Source organism: Camarhynchus parvulus, chromosome 3, assembly GCF_901933205.1.
Source record: "Camarhynchus parvulus chromosome 3, STF_HiC, whole genome shotgun sequence".
Taxonomy (NCBI): domain Eukaryota; kingdom Metazoa; phylum Chordata; class Aves; order Passeriformes; family Thraupidae; genus Camarhynchus; species Camarhynchus parvulus.
Window position 1 is genome coordinate 43766528 of NC_044573.1, and position 19347 is coordinate 43785874.

At 37.3% G+C, this 19347-nt stretch overlaps 1 protein-coding gene across 1 annotated transcript in view; it reads right to left on the bottom strand.

The window, feature by feature from the left end:
* Positions 1–19347, bottom strand: part of LYST (lysosomal trafficking regulator) — a 77524-nt gene that overhangs the window by 45624 nt on the left and 12553 nt on the right. Inside the window, exons 2-13 of the mRNA XM_030944839.1 lie at positions 18409–18493; positions 17004–17202; positions 16016–16106; positions 11909–13985; positions 9262–10294; positions 8168–8329; positions 7403–7559; positions 4875–5101; positions 4072–4138; positions 3168–3277; positions 1741–2164; positions 532–676 (exon numbers count right to left, since the gene is read on the bottom strand). Of these exons, the coding sequence (XP_030800699.1) occupies positions 532–676; positions 1741–2164; positions 3168–3277; positions 4072–4138; positions 4875–5101; positions 7403–7559; positions 8168–8329; positions 9262–10294; positions 11909–13985; positions 16016–16106; positions 17004–17195 (4685 nt within the window). The 5' untranslated portion in view covers positions 17196–17202; positions 18409–18493. The remainder of the gene's footprint in view (positions 1–531; positions 677–1740; positions 2165–3167; positions 3278–4071; positions 4139–4874; positions 5102–7402; positions 7560–8167; positions 8330–9261; positions 10295–11908; positions 13986–16015; positions 16107–17003; positions 17203–18408; positions 18494–19347) is intronic.

A 19347-nucleotide genomic window follows, 5' to 3' on the forward strand; every position in this document is an offset into this window, starting at 1 on the left:
TAAAAATATCTCTATTTTAGAGAAAAGTTGAACTCAATTTACTGAAAAAATGCAGGTGCTTTGAACACGGAAATAAAGTGTTCTAAAATTGCAGTTTTAAACACATTTCAAGGATACTTAAGGATTATTTATGAGAACTAAATTAGAGCTAAAATGTGCTCAGAAGATTAAAACCAAGACTGTCCCAGTAAGTATTACACAGCAGCAATTTTCACAGCTGAGGTGTGAAAACCTACAGCTGCAAAAATCTTTTCCATCTTCTCACATTTATTGAGTCATTTCATTAGAACTTGAATTGCTACTTTGTGGGCAGTTATTTATAAATGACTACATGAAACATGCAAGACCAGAGCTTAACAATTGAAGCTGATAAATCTATAGATCTGTATCCAACACACTTACTCGATGTGTGCAAGATGTCTCTACCATAGAAATTAGTTCTCTACTCTCCACCAGTACTCTCTGCAAGTTGCTACTACAGGTAACAACACAATACGTCCACAGGACTGTTTCTGGACTAATACACCATACCGAAAAATGAATGCTCCAGTGTTCATGTCTGCCCAAACTTGTATCATCAGAGCTTTGGAACCCAGTGAGATGATGTGAATACAGCCATCTTCAACAAGTTTGTCTCCCAGGGTTACATATTCCATTCCTATAGACTTTGTTTCTTCTAGAAATTTAAACACGTTGCAATTACAATATCATACAACAACAATGCCTTTCACATCATGTATCAAGTGTGAAAAGAAACCCTTCAGGTACTGCATAGAACTGTTTTTTGTTTCGTTGAGGTGGTTTGGTTTTCTTAAGTGGGTTGACTAATAAGCTTGATTCTCTTTACAAACGTAGGTCTCAAACACAAATAGAGGAACTTAACACTAACTCAGCACTTTATATGTTTGCAACATATAAATCCACTGAGCTGAATACACTCTAACAATGATGCATTTGACATATCAGATTAAATTCCTATGTTGAACTATCAGCGTGCACCAAGAAATCTTCAGATTTTTCTTCACAAATCATGCTACCCTTTAAGCATGATCAGTATTCTTACTTCACCAAGCAAAAGCACAGACCTAACAAAAGCGACTCTAGTGATTTTCAAGGTTCAGGGTTGGGTTTTCCCTCCTTCTATTTAAATACAAAAAGAAGGAAAAAAGAGTAAAGGTATTCCAAGTGTTGTGAATGGAACACATTTTAAATAAGGAATTTTCCCTTTACAAATTATAATCCAAAAGATTCTGCTTAGAACAGTTTGAGAGCAGTTGAGTCCCTACAAAAGTACAAACAGAAAATTATTTTACATCTGTTGGTATTTACATGGTGCACACACAAGGAAAGTTAAGAGGAGTTATACTGAGTCAGCCTGAGGCTTGATTATCAATACATGAAATCAAATAAACTCGAGCAGCTGTTTTCTGTAACTACAGCTGCAGCATTTATGATTTTCATCATAACATGAAGTAGCATAAATGTTACTGAAGTTACAAATTCAATGAGAATACTATATTTCTAAGGAAGCAGGCATTAATCTAATTCAAGAACTAGGGTTGGAAATGTTGTATCTCTAAGTATATAGTACAGTAGTCATAAAAAAATCAGAAATACTACCACTGCTGTTCAATATCGATCATAAAATTTCAAACTTTTGTATACAGTACATAGATTGGAATATTTGTAACCAGAATCCTTCAGTGCTACCTAAATAAAAACAAACTACTATATCCTCACCTGTGCTGTCAAAACTGTTCTCTCTTACAGCTATGAGTCTGCTTCTCCTCTTGAGTTTTTTCCCCTTTTCTGTTGAATTTTCTGCTTCATGAGCATACTCCAGACGAAACCACAGGGAGACACTGAAGCCATCAGACATGTGTGGCCAACAATTTTGCCCAACTAAAGGCAAGTGAATTGGGGCGACATGCCAAGAAGAAAGTAGCTGGTGACTCAAGGTTTCACCATCTGCCTCTTTCTTACTCAGTGACAATTTTGCTCTTTTTAGTAGTCCAGCACTTTTATTGTTAGAAGTGCCAGCACATTTTTGTGAGGAATTGCTGCTCAAATTTGTGCCATTCAGCAAAGGAAAGGCAAGGTATTGTAATGGATTCATATAAATATTAGTGTCTACAATCTTCAATACACCCTTGAGTAGTACCTCCTAGAAGAAATAAAACAAATAAATGAGAAGAAAAAATAAACTGTTTACACCATGTAGTCAAGTATCATGCAACTAAATAGAAGCCTACTCCTCATTTAAACTTGGAGTCATGTTTTTCCAAGAGAAGCGAGTTTGTATATCCAAACCTACACACATTGGCAAAGCATCAGGTAGCAGCTTCAACAGACCGTGGCCCAACAAGTTACCATGCTTAGAAATCAGCTGAAATGCAGCAGGTGGTCATTGCACAGTCTTATCTCACTCCTGTTATGTGCAGCATAAAAAGACATCACCTTTTCCCTGTGTTTTGAAGCTGCTTAAGAAAGCACACACAGGCCATGACTTTGTTATTGCATATCCAGTAACAAAACTAGCTGAGCCCTTAAGCCAAGAAGTTTCTCTTGTTATTTGGCTGATAATTACACACGAGCATTGAAAAATTGACTTGTGACTCTTTTGTTTGGTTTGGTATTATTTCACACTGCCCAGTAATTTTTTTTTCTTTTCTTCCACTTATTTTTCTACAGACTCTCACAGAAACCAACAGAGTTTGGTTTCAGCACTATATCCCACACAAGCAGTAGATTCCAGCATCCCACCAACCAACACAGGACATGTTTGAAAGTAATTCCTGCTGCTAAAGCATTCTCAAAATAGTGAGATGCCTCGTAACTTTAAAGGAATTGCTTCTAATTTTACAGTATTATTGTTTTGTCATCCATAACCACAATGTTAGTCTCCTTGAGAGGATTCTTGGTTTCTTGTGCTGAAGAGAGTTTCCAGGACCAACACACCCTTCAAAACTCTTCTCTTCACATTTCTTCTTTCCTTTTCCAGTTTTGAGAAGGAACTATTTCTAGAACCAAATTTTATTTTCTCCAATCAGTTCAAACATTGCTGTGCATCTCCTTATTTCCCCAAATTCTTGGACACAAAAGGATTTTCTTTTTGCTTCATTTTTCTCATTAGACCTCTCAATTTTGCTGTGTTACTCCATACATACCGTACAAGGTGTCTTCTCCAAAAATATCCTCAGAAGAAGAGTTAGCTCTTCTGAACAAGTCTGTGAACTCATCAAGGAAATCAGCAGATCTACCAGCACCATCTGACATGCTAAAAATAAGGAGACAATAATATTGTTGAAATGGATTTTTTAAGTCTTAAAGACTCATATTCTATACTATTATGAGGAAAGATTAATTTGGAATTTAAAGTGTTTTTCAAAACCATTTCAGATTAAGGAACCAATAAAAATTACAAGATGAATTCTAAAGAGGTCCAACAGTACTTCCTGACACTATAATTCAAAATTTTATTGAATCAATCAGTGCTATGCTAAATTTTGTCCCAGGTCTGCAAAATAGAGTGAAAGCCTGAGAACCAAGTGTCTGCCTGGCAAAGGCTCTCCCCACAAAGCCACCATGGATCCAAGTCCTGGGATGGGTTTACATCACCTCCTGTTGTGAAGCACCCTCAATACATTAATCTACCTTAGGGCAAACATTTCATCTGCTTCCACATTCTTGGATTAGTTAGCTGCTTTCCAGTTAGAAACAAAACTCAAGGCCTCATCAAGATCTGGGTTACAAAGAAATTGGAAATACAGGCTTACATTGTGATGGAATGAGAATTCATCAGCTGCTATTTTTTCCCAGCAGTGTTTAACACTGTCACACTAGTGTTTATGGTTTCAATTGTCATTTTCACATCTTGCCAGTATTTCTTTATTTCCACTAACTCAGAAATAACCCTATATTTACACTAAACTTTCTTGAAAGTTAAAAAAGCAGCTGCATAAATTCACACGCCAATGAATTTCCTTTGTCAATTTTGCATTTGCACTGTTTGACTGTGTATACATTAGATTTTAAAAACCAATATTTAAGCTACTTGGACCTTTAACTCACCATGAAAACTAGATTCTGTTTGTGTCAATATATTCAGAAATCCTCCCAAAAGGTGTTTAACAGCTCCCTGTACAAAAGAATAGGTAAAATGAATATCTGAAGAATATCCTCCAGCTCAAAGAACTAAGAAATAAATTCTTCTAATCAATTCCTGCATGCTATTGATTTTAATGACAATTTAGATTATTTGAAATTATGGACTGTTTTTATATTTGCCAATGAACAATCTTTTGTGTTCTGTACAGTTCAGTTGCAGAAGAGAGACTTTGAATGTCAAATCATTATCTTTTGCAGGAAGGATACTCAATTTAGTTGTTAAAAAAGGTAACTAAAAGAAACTCCAAAGGATCACGAGGGCATGACCATTTGCACAACTAACTTCTAATACAAAGTTATGAAGAAAAAGCCTGGAATATTTTTCAGGTACATGATTCACAGTTTGTAAAAGTACATATTCAATAAAAAGTTTAGAATGCTTACATATACATACATACAAGCAGATATCTGCCCTTTTTTCCTTAAGGCCCTGACAATCATAAAATCTATCTGTAGGGATTGAACAGTCTTGATAAAAGAAAGACACCTGAAAAACTCAAAAGCTTTGTAGGACAGATACCTTTCAATAAATTACTTAGCTCCTGGTAACTTAAATGCAATGCAGTTGACAATATCAGTCATTTACACTGCTTCACATCTTATAAAATCCCATAAAAAGTGAGAATATTCAAGATTACTCTATTAGGTATGATAAAATTAAAAATACACAACTGCTAAACTGCCGCCTCTGTTAATAACATTTTTACCTGTTCTATAAGGACAGCGGCATTTTTCTCCTTCTGATTGATGATATTCAGGCAGCTTTGGAATACATGAGCAAGCACATCTAAACTTGCATTACCAGCTGAGAGCAAATTTAATTCTAACATGCAAATTTCAGGATACATTAATTCTCCTTGATTGATGTTTTCAGCCAGGCCATTAAAATAACTCGAAGCACCAGTACATCCTGGTTCTGCCTTTGTGTCTGCTCCTAAAAAGAAACCACATGTGTCTTACTGAAACTTACTCAGCTGAATACAGTTTGCATATTTAAGCAGAACATCCAAGGACATATCTCCAACCTTCTCACAGGTACAAAACAAAAATAATCACTAGGTTATAAGCAATTTTCAGAGATTAGCATAGTTTTATATTCTGCTTCAGATTTTTCTATTTTCCTGCCAACACAGAAGGGCAAGGATGCAGTTTCTCCCATTACATAGTCTTAAACTATCCGGCTTCATTTCCTGGGAATTGGACACATACAGAAATGGCAAAATATGCAGTTCATGAAACACAACAGTAAAATCATTGCAACAGAGCCCCAAGCTTCTACACAAACTTTGAGCTTGCCAAGAAAGGAGACAAATTTAAATAATTTCATATTAAAAGACTGGATGAAGCAATTTGTTATTTAACTCTGAAAATGCACATGACAGAATAGCTGCATGATAATCAAAGAAAAAACCCCAAACATGTAAGCCTCCCCGTTACATTTTGGAGAGACTTTAAAATACATTATTTAAAATTATTTGGTACAGACACATGTTACATGCAAGTGTATCATGGAAGTTTTTCAGATTAACTTTTTAATTCAGAAATGCTTTTAAAATATTATAAATCTACTGATAAAGCCTAGTCACGCAGGTAAACAACAGCAGTTTGATGCAGTTCTATTAAAGGCTTCTGCTGCTCATGCTGATCTTACACCAGAACATAAGCACCCAGCTGTGCTCAGCACAAAGGAAAAAAATTAAAGCAAATTCATGTTTAAAATTAATTACACAAACAGAATACAGCAAGATATGTGCACATCAATTGTTTAGAATAATGAGATATGTTGTATAACAAGGGGGCTATCAAGTCAAATGAAGCATGTGATTGGGAAAAGCCAAATAGTGCTTGACAAATCTGATTGCCTTCCACAAGCCAGAAACCTGCTGGGTTGATATGGAATGAGCAGTGGATGTCTACCTGGATTTCTCCAAGGCTTTCCAAAGTTTCCCACAGGCTCCTCCCAGATAAAGTGTTGCATTAGGGTGGAGACAAGGGGTCTGTGCAGTGGGTGGGCACTGACTGCCTGGCTGCACCCAGAGGGGGTGGTAAATCCTTTTTAAACTGGACACTGTCACAAGTGGGGTCCCCAGGGATTGATATTGGGCCCAATGGTGTTCAATATCTTCATGAGTGATCCAGGTGATGGGATCAATCCACCCTGATGGAGTTTGCCAACGATACCAAACTGACTGGGGAAGTGGGCTCTTGGGAAGGGAGAGCCACCCTGCAGGAAGACCTGGATAGGCTGTAAGAGTGGGCTAACAAGAGCTTTATGAAGTTCAACAAATGTAATGTTCACATGGGAACACAGAATCCAGGAGTGCAGCACAGACAGGGATCTGCCTGGCTGGAGAGCTGGGGTCCAGTGGGCAGCAAGCTCAGCATGAGTGAACGTGTGCTGCTGTGGCAAGGAAAGCCATTGGGATGCTGGGCTGCATCAACAAGGACATCATCAACAGGGTTAAAAAAACCTTTATCCCACTCTATTCAGTGCTTGTCAGGCCACATCTGGATTGCTGTGTTTGGTTATGTCCCCACTACACAAAAAAGACAGGAAGGAAGGTTGAGAGAACTGGGCTTGCTCAGCCTTGAGAAAAGGCAGCTTAGAGGACATCTTATCAGCATTTAAAAGCTGTCTACAAAGAAGGTAGACTCCTTTTTTACAAGAAGTCACATGGACAAAGCAAAGGGTAACAGGTACATATTACTTCTGGGGAAATTCCACATAGACACAATGAGAAAGTTTTCCCTAATGACAAATCAGACACTGCAAAATATCTCCCCAGAGAAGTGGCACTTTGGGTACTTTAGATTCAGATGGACAAGGTGCCAGGCTACCTTGTCTAGATTGTGCTTTTGTGAAAAAAGGTCGGACCAGATGATCCTTGGGGTCCCTTTCAATCTAGTATTCTATAACATAATTAGACTATTTAATTGTCACCAGATAGTTACAATCCTAAAGAAAAAATTTGAGCACTGTTTTTCAAAAAAAACTACTGGTACATATCTCTGGAGTTTCTAGATCACAATAACACGCTTGAGCAACATGACTTTAGAGCAAGAGTCACATATACCAAAACAACCAAGACAGAACAATTTCTGTAACACTCAGTAAGAATATTTATCTCTCCGTTTGTAACTCCATCCTACTGGAAGTTTTGGTACATCTCAAAAGACAAACAAGCTTCGCTATATCAAAAAGACAGCTTTGTATATTCAGAAAGTTGCCATTTACCTTCATTCTTGGTTTCACTATCATCAGGATTACTTTCACTATCTGCTTCATATCCTTCCTCTTCAGCAACAAGTTTAAGACTACAGCATTGTGATTCTTCAGTTTCTTCAGAAATTTCTCCAGGTTGTGACACAGGCTCCTTCTCAATGTAATGGGTCTGTACAATATAACCAAATAGACTGTCATCAGTCAGAAAAAATATCTTTGGATCAGAAAAGCAAACAATTTAGAACCGTCCAAATGCCTATTTTCTCCAAGCCCACTGGGGAAAGAAACAAATTAATCATACACTTCCAAGAAACCTGATATATGTTAAAAATACTTCATTATTTTGTAAAAAACTCAATCTGCAAAGAGGGATTTTTATTACTAACTACCTGATCAAAGTTTCAGGAAGCAGAATTAAAACTGTTTCTAAATCACTTTCACCATCAGCATGCACCTTGACATTCACTCAAAGGTGAAGAGGTGAAGATGTCTACAGCCACTAAGGTCACTCAACATTCCCATTTGAAGCCCTTCCTTTAAGAGTTCATCACACTGTTGTGAGATGAAAAAGCAGGACTCATTTCTGAGCAGTAGTTGTGGGGATCATATCAATAAACAGCATTCCACTTTGGTATGAGAAGCAGAGACTTCACCTTCAACTGTCACAATAGTCAAATACATCTAAACATTTCCTACCAGGTTTAAAAAGACCCAGAGAAAAAATCTGAGAAAATCTTGCATTATTCAGACTGAGACTGTTTAGCTGGTGTTTCATACCTTTTCAATTTTTTCTTCAGAATGATCCAGATCAGCAGAAAAAGTGCCCAACGCAACACGAAGCAGTGAATCAAAGAGAGGCTTTGCCAAGTCAGTTTCTATCACTTTTGACTGAGCAAGCTGCTCTCTTATTTCAAGTAAGATATCATCCACACAGGTATTCTGTGTTTTGGGGGAAAAAAACATTTTGATTCATGTTACTATTTCAAGCTAAAAGAAATAGTCTAGCCCTTTCATTTAAGAGTTTCTCCTTCGACCTACACTAATCTGACTTCTCATCTAAAACCACCAGATTTCATCCAGTCTCTTGAAATAAGAAAGATTCATCCTATATGTCATGACAGATTTAATTTGAACCTGCACACTGAAAAAATCTGGCAAAATGCTACTATCTAAAATTTGCAGGTGAAAGTGCTGTTTCAAAAATAAACATTTTTGAAACAGCTTCAGGTACGTTGTGCATTCAAACCACATCACATTACTAACAGTTGACAGAGTGTGACATGTCCAAGATCATAAAAACAGTGAATGTTCAAGACAGAACTCCAGTTTCCAGGTCTTTCCTACACTTAATACCTCCTGCTTTGCAATAAATTGTCAAGTAAAATTCAAGACAGTAATTAAACATTAAAGAAAAATGAAGGTGTCTTCTGTGAATTAACAACTTCTTGTGGAATACTGAATTATTCCACCTCTAAGGCTTAAGGAATAATTTTTTCAGGTGTCCTTTCAGTATCTGTGCTCTTCAGTAGTTTTTTCTCAAGCACCACGCTCTGCTCAGAACCATCCTCAAAAAAAAAAACATGAGTCACTAGGTACAGAGGTCACATCTTGCCTACACAGCTTTCCTGCAGCATCCCTTTCACACACATTCTCCACTGAATACTCTTTCTGAAAAGAGTACTACTTAAGCAGACCACTATTCTGACTACTAAGCTTATTATTTAACTGTACACTTTCAGTACTATACAAAATATGGTACCATAAAAACTGCATAAAGTTTTTACTTCCCTAGAAGAACTTTTCACTAGATTACTCTTAAAATAATATGAAACAAATAGGAGCAAAGGAAGGTAGAGAAAGTTGCACAGTACCTGGTGAAACATCTCCACTTCTGTCTTCTGCTGCATGGTGCTTGCACTGTGTAGGCAGATGGTCAGCAGAGCTTCTAGAAGCCTGATACCTTGGAGTGCCCACTCAGTCTCTTCTCTTGCAGAAGTCCTTATCCCCTCAAGATTGGCAACTGAAGTACCCAAAGCGTGTTCCATACTCACAGGGCTGTCACAGGAGCCAGAGTCAGGCACCAGCTGCTCAGCACCAGCAGAACTGCCAGAATTATCAAGCTCCAATTGCGTCACCTCTCTGCTTTTAGCCAGCTGAACAGAGTCATCCTTGCAGAGAAGCTCAGTTCGAGGACTCCCATGTGAACTTCTGCTGCTTTCACTCAATACTCTCTCCCTCTTTTCTTGCTCCTTTTCCTTATTTTTTGCAAGTTTCTGAATTATCAGGATTAGTAATCTCTGGCATGCTTCAAAGCCTCCAAGTCTGTGGAACTGTCTCTGGAAAACTGAACTATACAAATAGATGCAACGACACATGGACCAAATATCTGCAGCCCTATGAATATGTTCCAGAGAGGGCAAAGTAAGGCTTTCCAGGGACAGATATGGTAATTTGTGGCCTAATGGCTCACTGGCTGTACTATCATATCCTGATGTATCTTCACACTCATTAGCTGAATCCAGATCACCATCTGCTTCTTTACTTATACATAAAAAAGCAACACAGAGGAACAGGTTTATTGTGTTGACGTGAATGTCTTGGCTGACAAACTTTTTCTTTTTTGGGTAAGCCTCCTTCAAGCCAGCATAAAACTTGCTCAGGCTTTGAGGAACTTCTGAAACAGCATGCTGGCTACAAAGAGAAGTGGGCAAGTCAGACATGGATTCCTTTTGTTCACTGTTCAGGCCTTCCAGTTCTGGTGTTGCTTGGTCTTCCTGCTGATCATCAAGGCAGAGTATCAAGGTCTCTAACACCTTCAAAGAATGGCTTCTTAATGTATCTAAGTAATTTAACTCAATCATTTGATTCACTCCATTACAACTCAGAAACAAGTCTCTAATTACTCTGCAAAAGAAAGCATAAGAAAGTTACTTTATAAAACATCCAAAACCTCACGTAACTCAGCAATTGCTATAAATTACTGTAAATTAAAGAGAAAAGGAACTTGTCTGCAGCACTCTAGGATCCTAACTCAGTATTGTCCAGCTGGTAGTGGAAAATTCAACTTTTTTGTGAGATATAATGTAGGAAATATCTCCCTCTAAAATGCAGACCACAAAAATATATGATGTTCAAAACACTAAAGGTGGCTAATTAACTCTATTTATGACATTTACTCTTCAGTGGTATTTCTTTGCCCAAATTTTTTATTAGCAATTGAAGCAATTTCTCTGTTTGGTGATTTCACCAGAAAGCAGTGATTCCTTCTCAAATAAACTTGATGACATATTCCTAGCTGTCTACTAGTTGCATGGATGATGAATTTCGGATAAATTCTGGAATACCTTTCAAGCACAATTTTTTGTGCAATTGTTATGTCAGCATGTCCAATATCAAAAAAACTTTCCATATATTTGCTTCCAAGTCTATTTTTCCCTTCTTCTACTCTCCAAGTATTATATTAAGTTCATACAAAATTTAGGGTAAGGAACTGTAAGATTTTTAGCATACTATATTTGCTTGTAGATATCCACCTTACTTACCTCCCATGCCCTTCCCACAGGATCAGATTTACTCTGATCAAGTTACTCTAGAATGAAACAGATCATTTACTTATTTACTCCCACCTTTAAGCCAGTAAAAAAAAAAAAAAAAGGACCTTTTAAACTTTTCATCTAAGCTTTATTTCTCTTTCCTCTTTGCCACTAAGTACACTTTTAAAAATTAATAGCTTCTGATACAGTTTAGGTTAGAAGTTAAAACAGTATTAGATAATCCCTTTACATAAATTGGAGTACTACTCTACTTTTTGTCTTGGATAAACCCACTAAATTGACTTCAGGACTCCAAGAGAAATAAAATCAATCTTTTCTGGACAAAAGCACACATTCATATTCTGAAAAAAGTTCCATACATTTATTAAACAATTATTTAATCAATTTAACATTAAATTAAAAGTATCTATTGTATGCCTGGGGAGAATGTTTGTGCCTTTTTTGTGTTTTGGGGTTGTTTTGGTTCCTGTTCTTAAACTCTGCTTAAATGAACAGGATATCCTAAGTTAAAAAACAGTTATTACGGGAAAAGTAAACATCAAGTCTTCTTTTTGAAAGGTGGTTTCTATAGTGACCATTCTAGAAGGAAAAAGGAAACAGATCAGAAAACTGTGTATTCTAATTCCCACAGAAAAATGACATATCAATCTGTTTAACATTCCTGACTAATTTTAGAACAAAGAATGAGAAGGCAGAGAGCATGTCACAGTGGACAAAGATTTTATTTGTTGCTACAGAGTTTGGCTTGTTAAAGATCATAATTCATGAGTAGAGAGCCCTCACTTCCTATAGTTTATGAATCTAGGCTTGTATCCTGTTACTGAAGCATTTATCTTGTTGCCACCTGCAATAGGCAAACACCACCTACAGTCCAAATAAAACTTACATTCCAATCAGTAACAAATATACAAAGCTCTGTACCTAATTAGCATGTTTCCCAATGATAAACAGAAAATCAACCAACCTGGATTTTAGCAACAGAGGGAGCATCTGCAAATAAATCTGAAGCACTTCAGAAGGCAAATCCTGGCTATGGTAACTGCACATGAGTTTATCAGCTGTGCTTAGTCCAAGCTGCTGCTGAGCATGGCAAGCTAGCTCCACTCCTCTCTGCAGCACGGGATTATAGATACAGTTATACAGTTTCCACTGGACCACTACATTTCCCTTTTGAATTAAGTGGCAAATATGGCTTGCAATCTGTGCGCCACGTAGTTTGTCTTCTTCAAAAATGATGTCCTGATAAGCCTCCAGTGCATGCCATCTCAACAACATATCTTCAGATCCAGTGCTAGGCAGAATTCCCTGAACTCTGCAAGAGGAACCAGATGTGGGACTGGCATCACTGGAGTTGCCCTGCAAGGTATCTTCCAGCTGAGTGAGCTGATCACAGTCAACAGTACATATATTGCATGATGCCTGTATAATTTTTGGAGAGACTTCTGCTCCACCCAGTTGATCCAATATAAATTTGTTAAGGATGTTCAGTATGTGCTGTTGAAAATTTTTTAATATTGGCAACTTGGAAGCATGGAGCAATGGGACAATCACAGACTTTGGGTCCATACAACAACATATTCCTACATTATGTACACCTGAGAGAATCTCAGAACAGGTACTGCTCAAAGAAACTTTCTGCAACAAGTGCAAACACTGGTGTGCACAAACAGCAATGCAACAGCATCTCTCAGGATAATCAACTTCTCCATCAGCAGTTTCAAATGGATTTTTGGAAGCTTGGTTTTTAAAAGCAGATACAGAGAGTCCAGAGAGATCTCTGTGGTGATTCATGAAGTGAGAGTACTCACATCGTCTGTGCCGCTTTCTTGTACACATTGATTGATGGAGCTGCTCTGATTTCACTTTTTTGACAGTGCTGATTATTTTCATGATGCTGTTGATCAGGGCTTTCAGATGCTCTGAGGCTTCCCCAGGTACTCCCTCATTCTTCATACACAGCCACTCCATTTGAAGCACCGTTACTTCAAACAGCTTAAATCCCTGCTGCTGTATGAACTCATGAACCAGATCTATAGCTTGGCTAAAGTAGAATGGATTGGAGGCTGCACTTTGTAGGCAGCAGATCAAAATCTGTAAGACCCCTTCTATAGCCTCAGGTAAAAGCAAGGCTCTGTGACGATATCTAGAAAATATATAGTCCTCCTGAACCAGCTGCTGTAGTGTTTTCTTGTACCCTGGAGCAAAAGGACCAGGTTGCTTTTCCAAGGAAATTCTGATTTTTAATGCTGCTTTAAGTAAGTCTGTTAAATTTCTTCGTAAATTGTCAGGCATTGTTTCTGTATTGCTGATGTCTAAAGACATAAGATGTAGAACTGTTCGAAAGAGCATCCTCTGGATCAGAGCCACAGGTTCTTCCGTCCACCCTGCAGAAACTACTTCATTCTCTGCATTACTACTTACATTGCAGGAGTCCCCAAATCCTGATAAGAACTCTGTCAGTGTGGGCACAACACTCGCTGAAAGAGCAGAGCTGTGATTCAAAGCAATATCAAATTTGCACACTTTCTCTAGAAGAGATAGTAAGACATGGCATAAGTCAAAAGGAGAGTTATTCATGTTGCTCTCAGACGTTCCTGCAGCTGGCTCATTCAAAATCTCATGTGCTGGAATAACTTTGCTGGAACCTTCTAGATTAGGGGCATCGGTATTAGAACCTGGTACCACTTCAGGAGGCTGGCAATCGCTTCTACCCCCAGGGTAGCTGTCCCTAACAGAAGAGGTTAAAAAGGGCTGCAGTAACTGGGAGCGTCTGTGTTTTGTTATTACAGCAGTCTTTTCATCAGAATTGCCTTCGGAATCTGAGGTGGACAGCTGGGACCTCCTCGCATCCCGCACGGAGTAGCGGTGGGTGGTTTTGCGGAGACGGCCGCTTTTACGAGATCGAAGATTGAGTTTTACAGAGGTCTGAAGAGATGAATGAGTGCTTCCATCTAAGTTTAGTTTTTCCTGAGTAGATTTCACAGAACTTGTATTATTCTCTTTGGTCAGGCATATGTCTACTGTAAAGGGTATATTAAAATCTATTGAAACAGAAAGATAACAAAGGAACATTAGAATATGTAAAGCATTTTCCCTTATTTTATAGTTAAATACTTCCAGATTTAAAATACACAGCAAATTTGTATCTTAATAGGTCATGGTTTTGCATGCACCCATATCAGACATTTTCAGTATAAAACAGGCAGCAACAACTCATGTTTAGGGCTGGTTATTTTTAAAGCCTAGAAAAATTATTTCATTTTCTATTTAGGGTTAAACAAAAGTGTGCTAAAAGGTTTCCTAAAACTTTTTGTTGGCACAACTATTCTCAAAAAAATATCTCGCCAAAGTAGGTGAAAGGACTTTTTGGTAAGCAAACTAAAGGGAGGAAAAGGTCTTTTTTAACTTGATGCTCCATTGTCACTTTTTGCAACTCAGCTGGGTGTGTTAGCTCACAGTCCTCTTAGCATGCATGACGACATTACCAGTGTACTAGTAATAGTAGAAAAAATAAATGTTTCTACTTTTTATCAATAGAGCAAATATTCAAGTATACAGACCTCAGTCTTTTTACTTCAGCATTAATTATTCCAAATACAAGCAGCAGAAATAAAAGTATGGGATTTCACAATAGTCAGGGACAAAAGAGAGACAGAAAGGAATAATGTTTAGGGTCCTGAATATTCGTACAAAAGCCAAGACAAAAACCCCAACTTTCAAGTATGCAGTATAAAATTTAAATCTGAGTCAAAGGGCAAGCACATTTTGAAGAATAAAACAGAAATACTACTGCTTCATTTCTACCAGTAAACTCCAATTAAACTATCAGAAAAGCAAGCAGAAAAACAATTGTGAATGTTCTTGGATTAAGTCCATTGTTATTTTTAAGAAGTGACAGAACTGTAACTGGATGCTTTGGGCAGTAAAATAGCTACCATAAAACAACTGCAAGTATCCTCTACCCCATAAATTTATTATTTAGAAAAATGTCATAGCTAACAACAACAGCCCCCACCACCTCAAAGCCCCAGAAGCCCACATAATAGCTATAAACTTTATTTAAGCTGAAAGAAAAGATGTTTCCATGTACAAGCACGACTGCGCCGTGCTGTTTAAAAAGTCATTGTTGTGATACTTAAGAAACTAACAATCCGCTTTGAAGGCAGGAAATTAATCAGGACTACTTTATCAAACAAAGGATATTACCTGCACTGAAAGAACAAAGCTGCCTAACACAGGGGAACTTACTTCAGTTGAAGAAAAACCCTGATTTAGTGCACAACTGGATACATCATGATTACTCTTGCAGTACTAAGAGAGGGTAATTTGTAGAAGGAAAAGCTGTGCATTATGTAGTGTATAAACCACAACATCTTAAAACCTATTTACACAACAGCTTTTTAAACAAACCCTAGAAAAGCCACTAAGCTGTCACAGAATAACCAAAACATTTCTTTAATTCCATCATGCTTACAGGAGCAAAAAAGAATGATGCATCTCAGCAAGCAGGAAAGCTTATTATATAAAACCTCAATGAAACGGACCCTTTAAAGACTCCAAGTCTACAAACATTAACAAAAGCCTTCAATTTGGAGGAGTTGCAAATAGCAAAAAAAAAAAGCCCTGTAAGAGTTTTGGGTATGAATCCTTGGGAACTCTCTCAAACAGTCAGGTAATTTCATTTACTTCATTCTCTTTGTTTTACCCTCTGGGAGGGAAAAGAATACATCTGACAAATATAAGAGTCCAAAACAAAACAAAAAAGTCTGACTCAGATCACTGCCATTTCCTTGTTCAGTTTTTACACAGCAACAAAAGCACTGCCCTTCACACTGACCAAAAGCCTTTACGTTCTCTGCACAATTTTTTGGCATTTTTAAAATTTAAATTCTCTGCAGATTCCACATCTTTGTTTCATGTCAGAGGATATGTACTACAATAAACTACTCTTTAGCACAGAGTCCTCAGCTCTCTAGTAAAACTTCAGAGTAGTAGTTTTACTACATTGCTCTGTAGTGAAACTACAAATCACTTCCTTTAAGTGTTGAATACTCTAAATGATAAAACATACCTATTGCTTTTTCTTCCTGGACAGGGATTTTCCACACCAGGGGCAGAAGGGACAGGAGGAGGGTCAGAAGTTCTTCTCGACATGTCAGCTCCTACATCAGGAAAAAATAAAAATAAAAGATCTTGTACTTTTAAAACACAGATTAACCTTCTTTATTTTACCAAGCCATTCAGCATTCAGTTCCCTATGTCTTTTTGCTATTTTAGGCACTGAAAAAACAATATCATTGACTAGAGCCAGTCAGAAAGAATGATAAGTAATAATTATAGAATGATAGATAATACATATCCAAGATATTTATTACACTCTGAACTGTTTCTATACAAAAGCTCACCTAATCCCCCTTGTAAAAAGAATTACTCAAAAAAGAAAATCAGAAAAGTCAAAAGCACAAACCAGTGATTTAAAAAAGTCAACAGGAAGCCCCAGACAAGTTCGAAACTTTGTTCTAAAAATGTAACCGCAAAAAAATCAAAACCACAGAATAACCAGCAAAAAACCTCCACTCCTACTAGGATTCTAACATTTACATACCAAGAACTTCAGAGCAGGGAAGAACTCTAGAAAGCACAGAATTCAAACAGAATTCTTTTATGCAATGCTTTGCAGCACTATCAGAATGGTTTCAGTCCTAAAGATCAATAACTTTCAAACACAAAAAGCTGACTCAAGCATTTTGGCACTTGACATGATTCTGGGACAAGCAGCTGAAGTCTCTTTCCACCCAGCTACTGCACTTGAGCTTCACACATGCCTTAGTCAAATATGAGCTGGCAAACAAGTCTGATTTTCTAGTTTTCCATTTTCTGCTCCTGCTGAAGGACAGAATGCAACTACAACATATCTTTTTGAATTACTAGTCTTCCCAATTAACTCATGCACTCTCGACAAAAAGGAAAGAAAACCAGCACCAAGAACAACCAACGTGAGCCAGACAAATCCACACAGTCAAAGCTCAATACAAAAACCACTTAAAAAAAGCTACTACCTGATCAATTATTGAGTTCAGAGTGGTAAGCAAAATAAACCCACGGCCTTGAACTAAGTATTGTCCCAGTGCTGCCATATGAGTTTCTTCTTCTTCATCCTCCTTGGCTTCTGTCCTTTGTGCCACTGCATTGCACAGTCTGTTGACATCAGTCAAGAATTCCCGTGCCAGTGAGTTACTGGCACTGCTCATGTCTGAGCTGTAAGTAGAGGAAAGGACAGAAATTAACTCCATCAGAAAATACATTCCTTATAGACAAAAGACTGGGGGAAAACAGGGAAAGATACAGGAAAGATTCTTCCCTGTATCTCACCCCCTCCAAAAGACAGTGTCTGCTGAACTGAGGAATCAATATACCCATGTAGGGTAGAAGGGAAAGAACAAACGTACAGAATTTCAGTGAAACTTTAGCCAACAGCCCAGGACCCCAAACACTGATTTCACAGATCTAACAAGTAAAAGCCTGCAACAGAGCATTCCCTCACACTGCATAAATGAAAGTTAATGACATTGTTCCAGCTTTTCTTTGTAACCTCTATGCAAGCTTCAACATTTGTCTGACACTAAAAGGTATTTGACTTGAAGCATAAGGGCAAAACACATAGCACTTCCACAACATTGTACAGAAATCCTATTCTTTAATAGTTTATTTGAACAATACCATGTTATGTATTCCAACAGTATGCAGATTTTTTTCAAGGGGAAAATAAAAAAACTACTAAGTTCAGATAATTTCGGGAGTTGCAAAAGTACAATGTTTTAAATTGACAACTAAACCAGAAAGTGTATTCCTTCTGGCACAACTGAGCAGGTAGCAGTCACTACCAGAGTGTGCTTAATTCAAGAGACAATTCTGCTGCCACTGGTCAGGAGAAAATACCAAAAATATTGGTTCTGCTTCCCAGACTAATTAATTTTGCTTTGGATGCTCAGCAGTAGTACATGGAGAAACATTTAACTCAAACAAGACACGAAATGCAAGACTCAGCTGTAGAAAACTCTAAAGAGGATCACAGAAGAAATGAAAACAAAAACAATAATCAGTGATGGCAGCTATGGAAACAAGATCATTTAATCCACATAAACCTCACTTAATGAGTGCTACAGCACATTTAACTCCTTCTATTTCTGTATAAACAGCTGCAGTAAAAGCTTCAAAAGTCAAATACTTTCACCATATCCAAGCACAGCATGGGCAAACAAAAAAAAGCACCAAATAATTTTCAATGTAACATTTAAACATAACAGATGGATTAATATATAAATATTAGGTAAAAGATAAGACCTTGGAAGTAAAAGTAAGTTTGTTTGCACTAATGGTACAGAAAGTTCCTTCTAGTAGCAAAACTGCAAACACTTATACATATAATGACATTCACTATAGAATTAGTGAAAAAATTCTTACCAGAATCACTTTGCCAGCTTAACACATTTATCTCCTATCTGGAAGAACAAGCAAATATATTCTGGAAATATCTCTCTTGGATCACCTGTTTATAAAAAACAAAAATATAATGGTTAATATGATTTTTAAAAGTTATTTTATGACAGTTATTTGAAATTTAGGAAGAGTCCTTGAGGGTTCTTTTGAGCTTTAAAGCCCTGGTTCTTACTTTTAGTTTAAGATTGCAATGGGATTTCAGTTGTGCACATAGAAAATAATTGGCATACATGAGATAAGCTAACATAATAAAATCCATCAGTTTGCAGAATGAGCTAGGTACCCAAGTTTAAATAATTCCCTCTAGAAAGAGTACGAGGTTTTAGCGATCGCTACCTGCATATATAATATTTGAAGAACTTGCAGCTCCAGGTACAAGTGAGGGACAGAAGGAGAAATTAACTATGCAGTCAGGTATTGATATAAATGCATCTTAAATCTGTCCTAGTCCGTCCTGACAGAATACCAATTCTCAATTACACTCAGCACAGGGGAAGATGTAGTTAATAAATATTGAAAAATTGTCAGTGGGAAACTCATCAATTGGAAATTTATCTCTGGGAATGCAAAGGGTAATAACCAAGAAAAGCCTCAGAAATATTAAACTACTAAAGGTCTCTAGGTGAGCACTCCAAAGACATTTATTACATCCACAGTAACATTTATTACACCCTAATTGTGAGAAAAAAACCAAAACACAACAGATGGGGACAAGAAAAAAAGGAAAGAAAAACACTAAATTAATTGGTTTAGTATTCTCAGATGGCAAGTAAATAAAAACTTCAGCTTAAAGTTATGATGAGAATGAACACCACATGACAGACTTCCTTAAGAGATAAACACTATAGGTTACCTAGGCAAACACCTAAAAATTGGTCTCCCTTTGACCACTAGGAAACATGT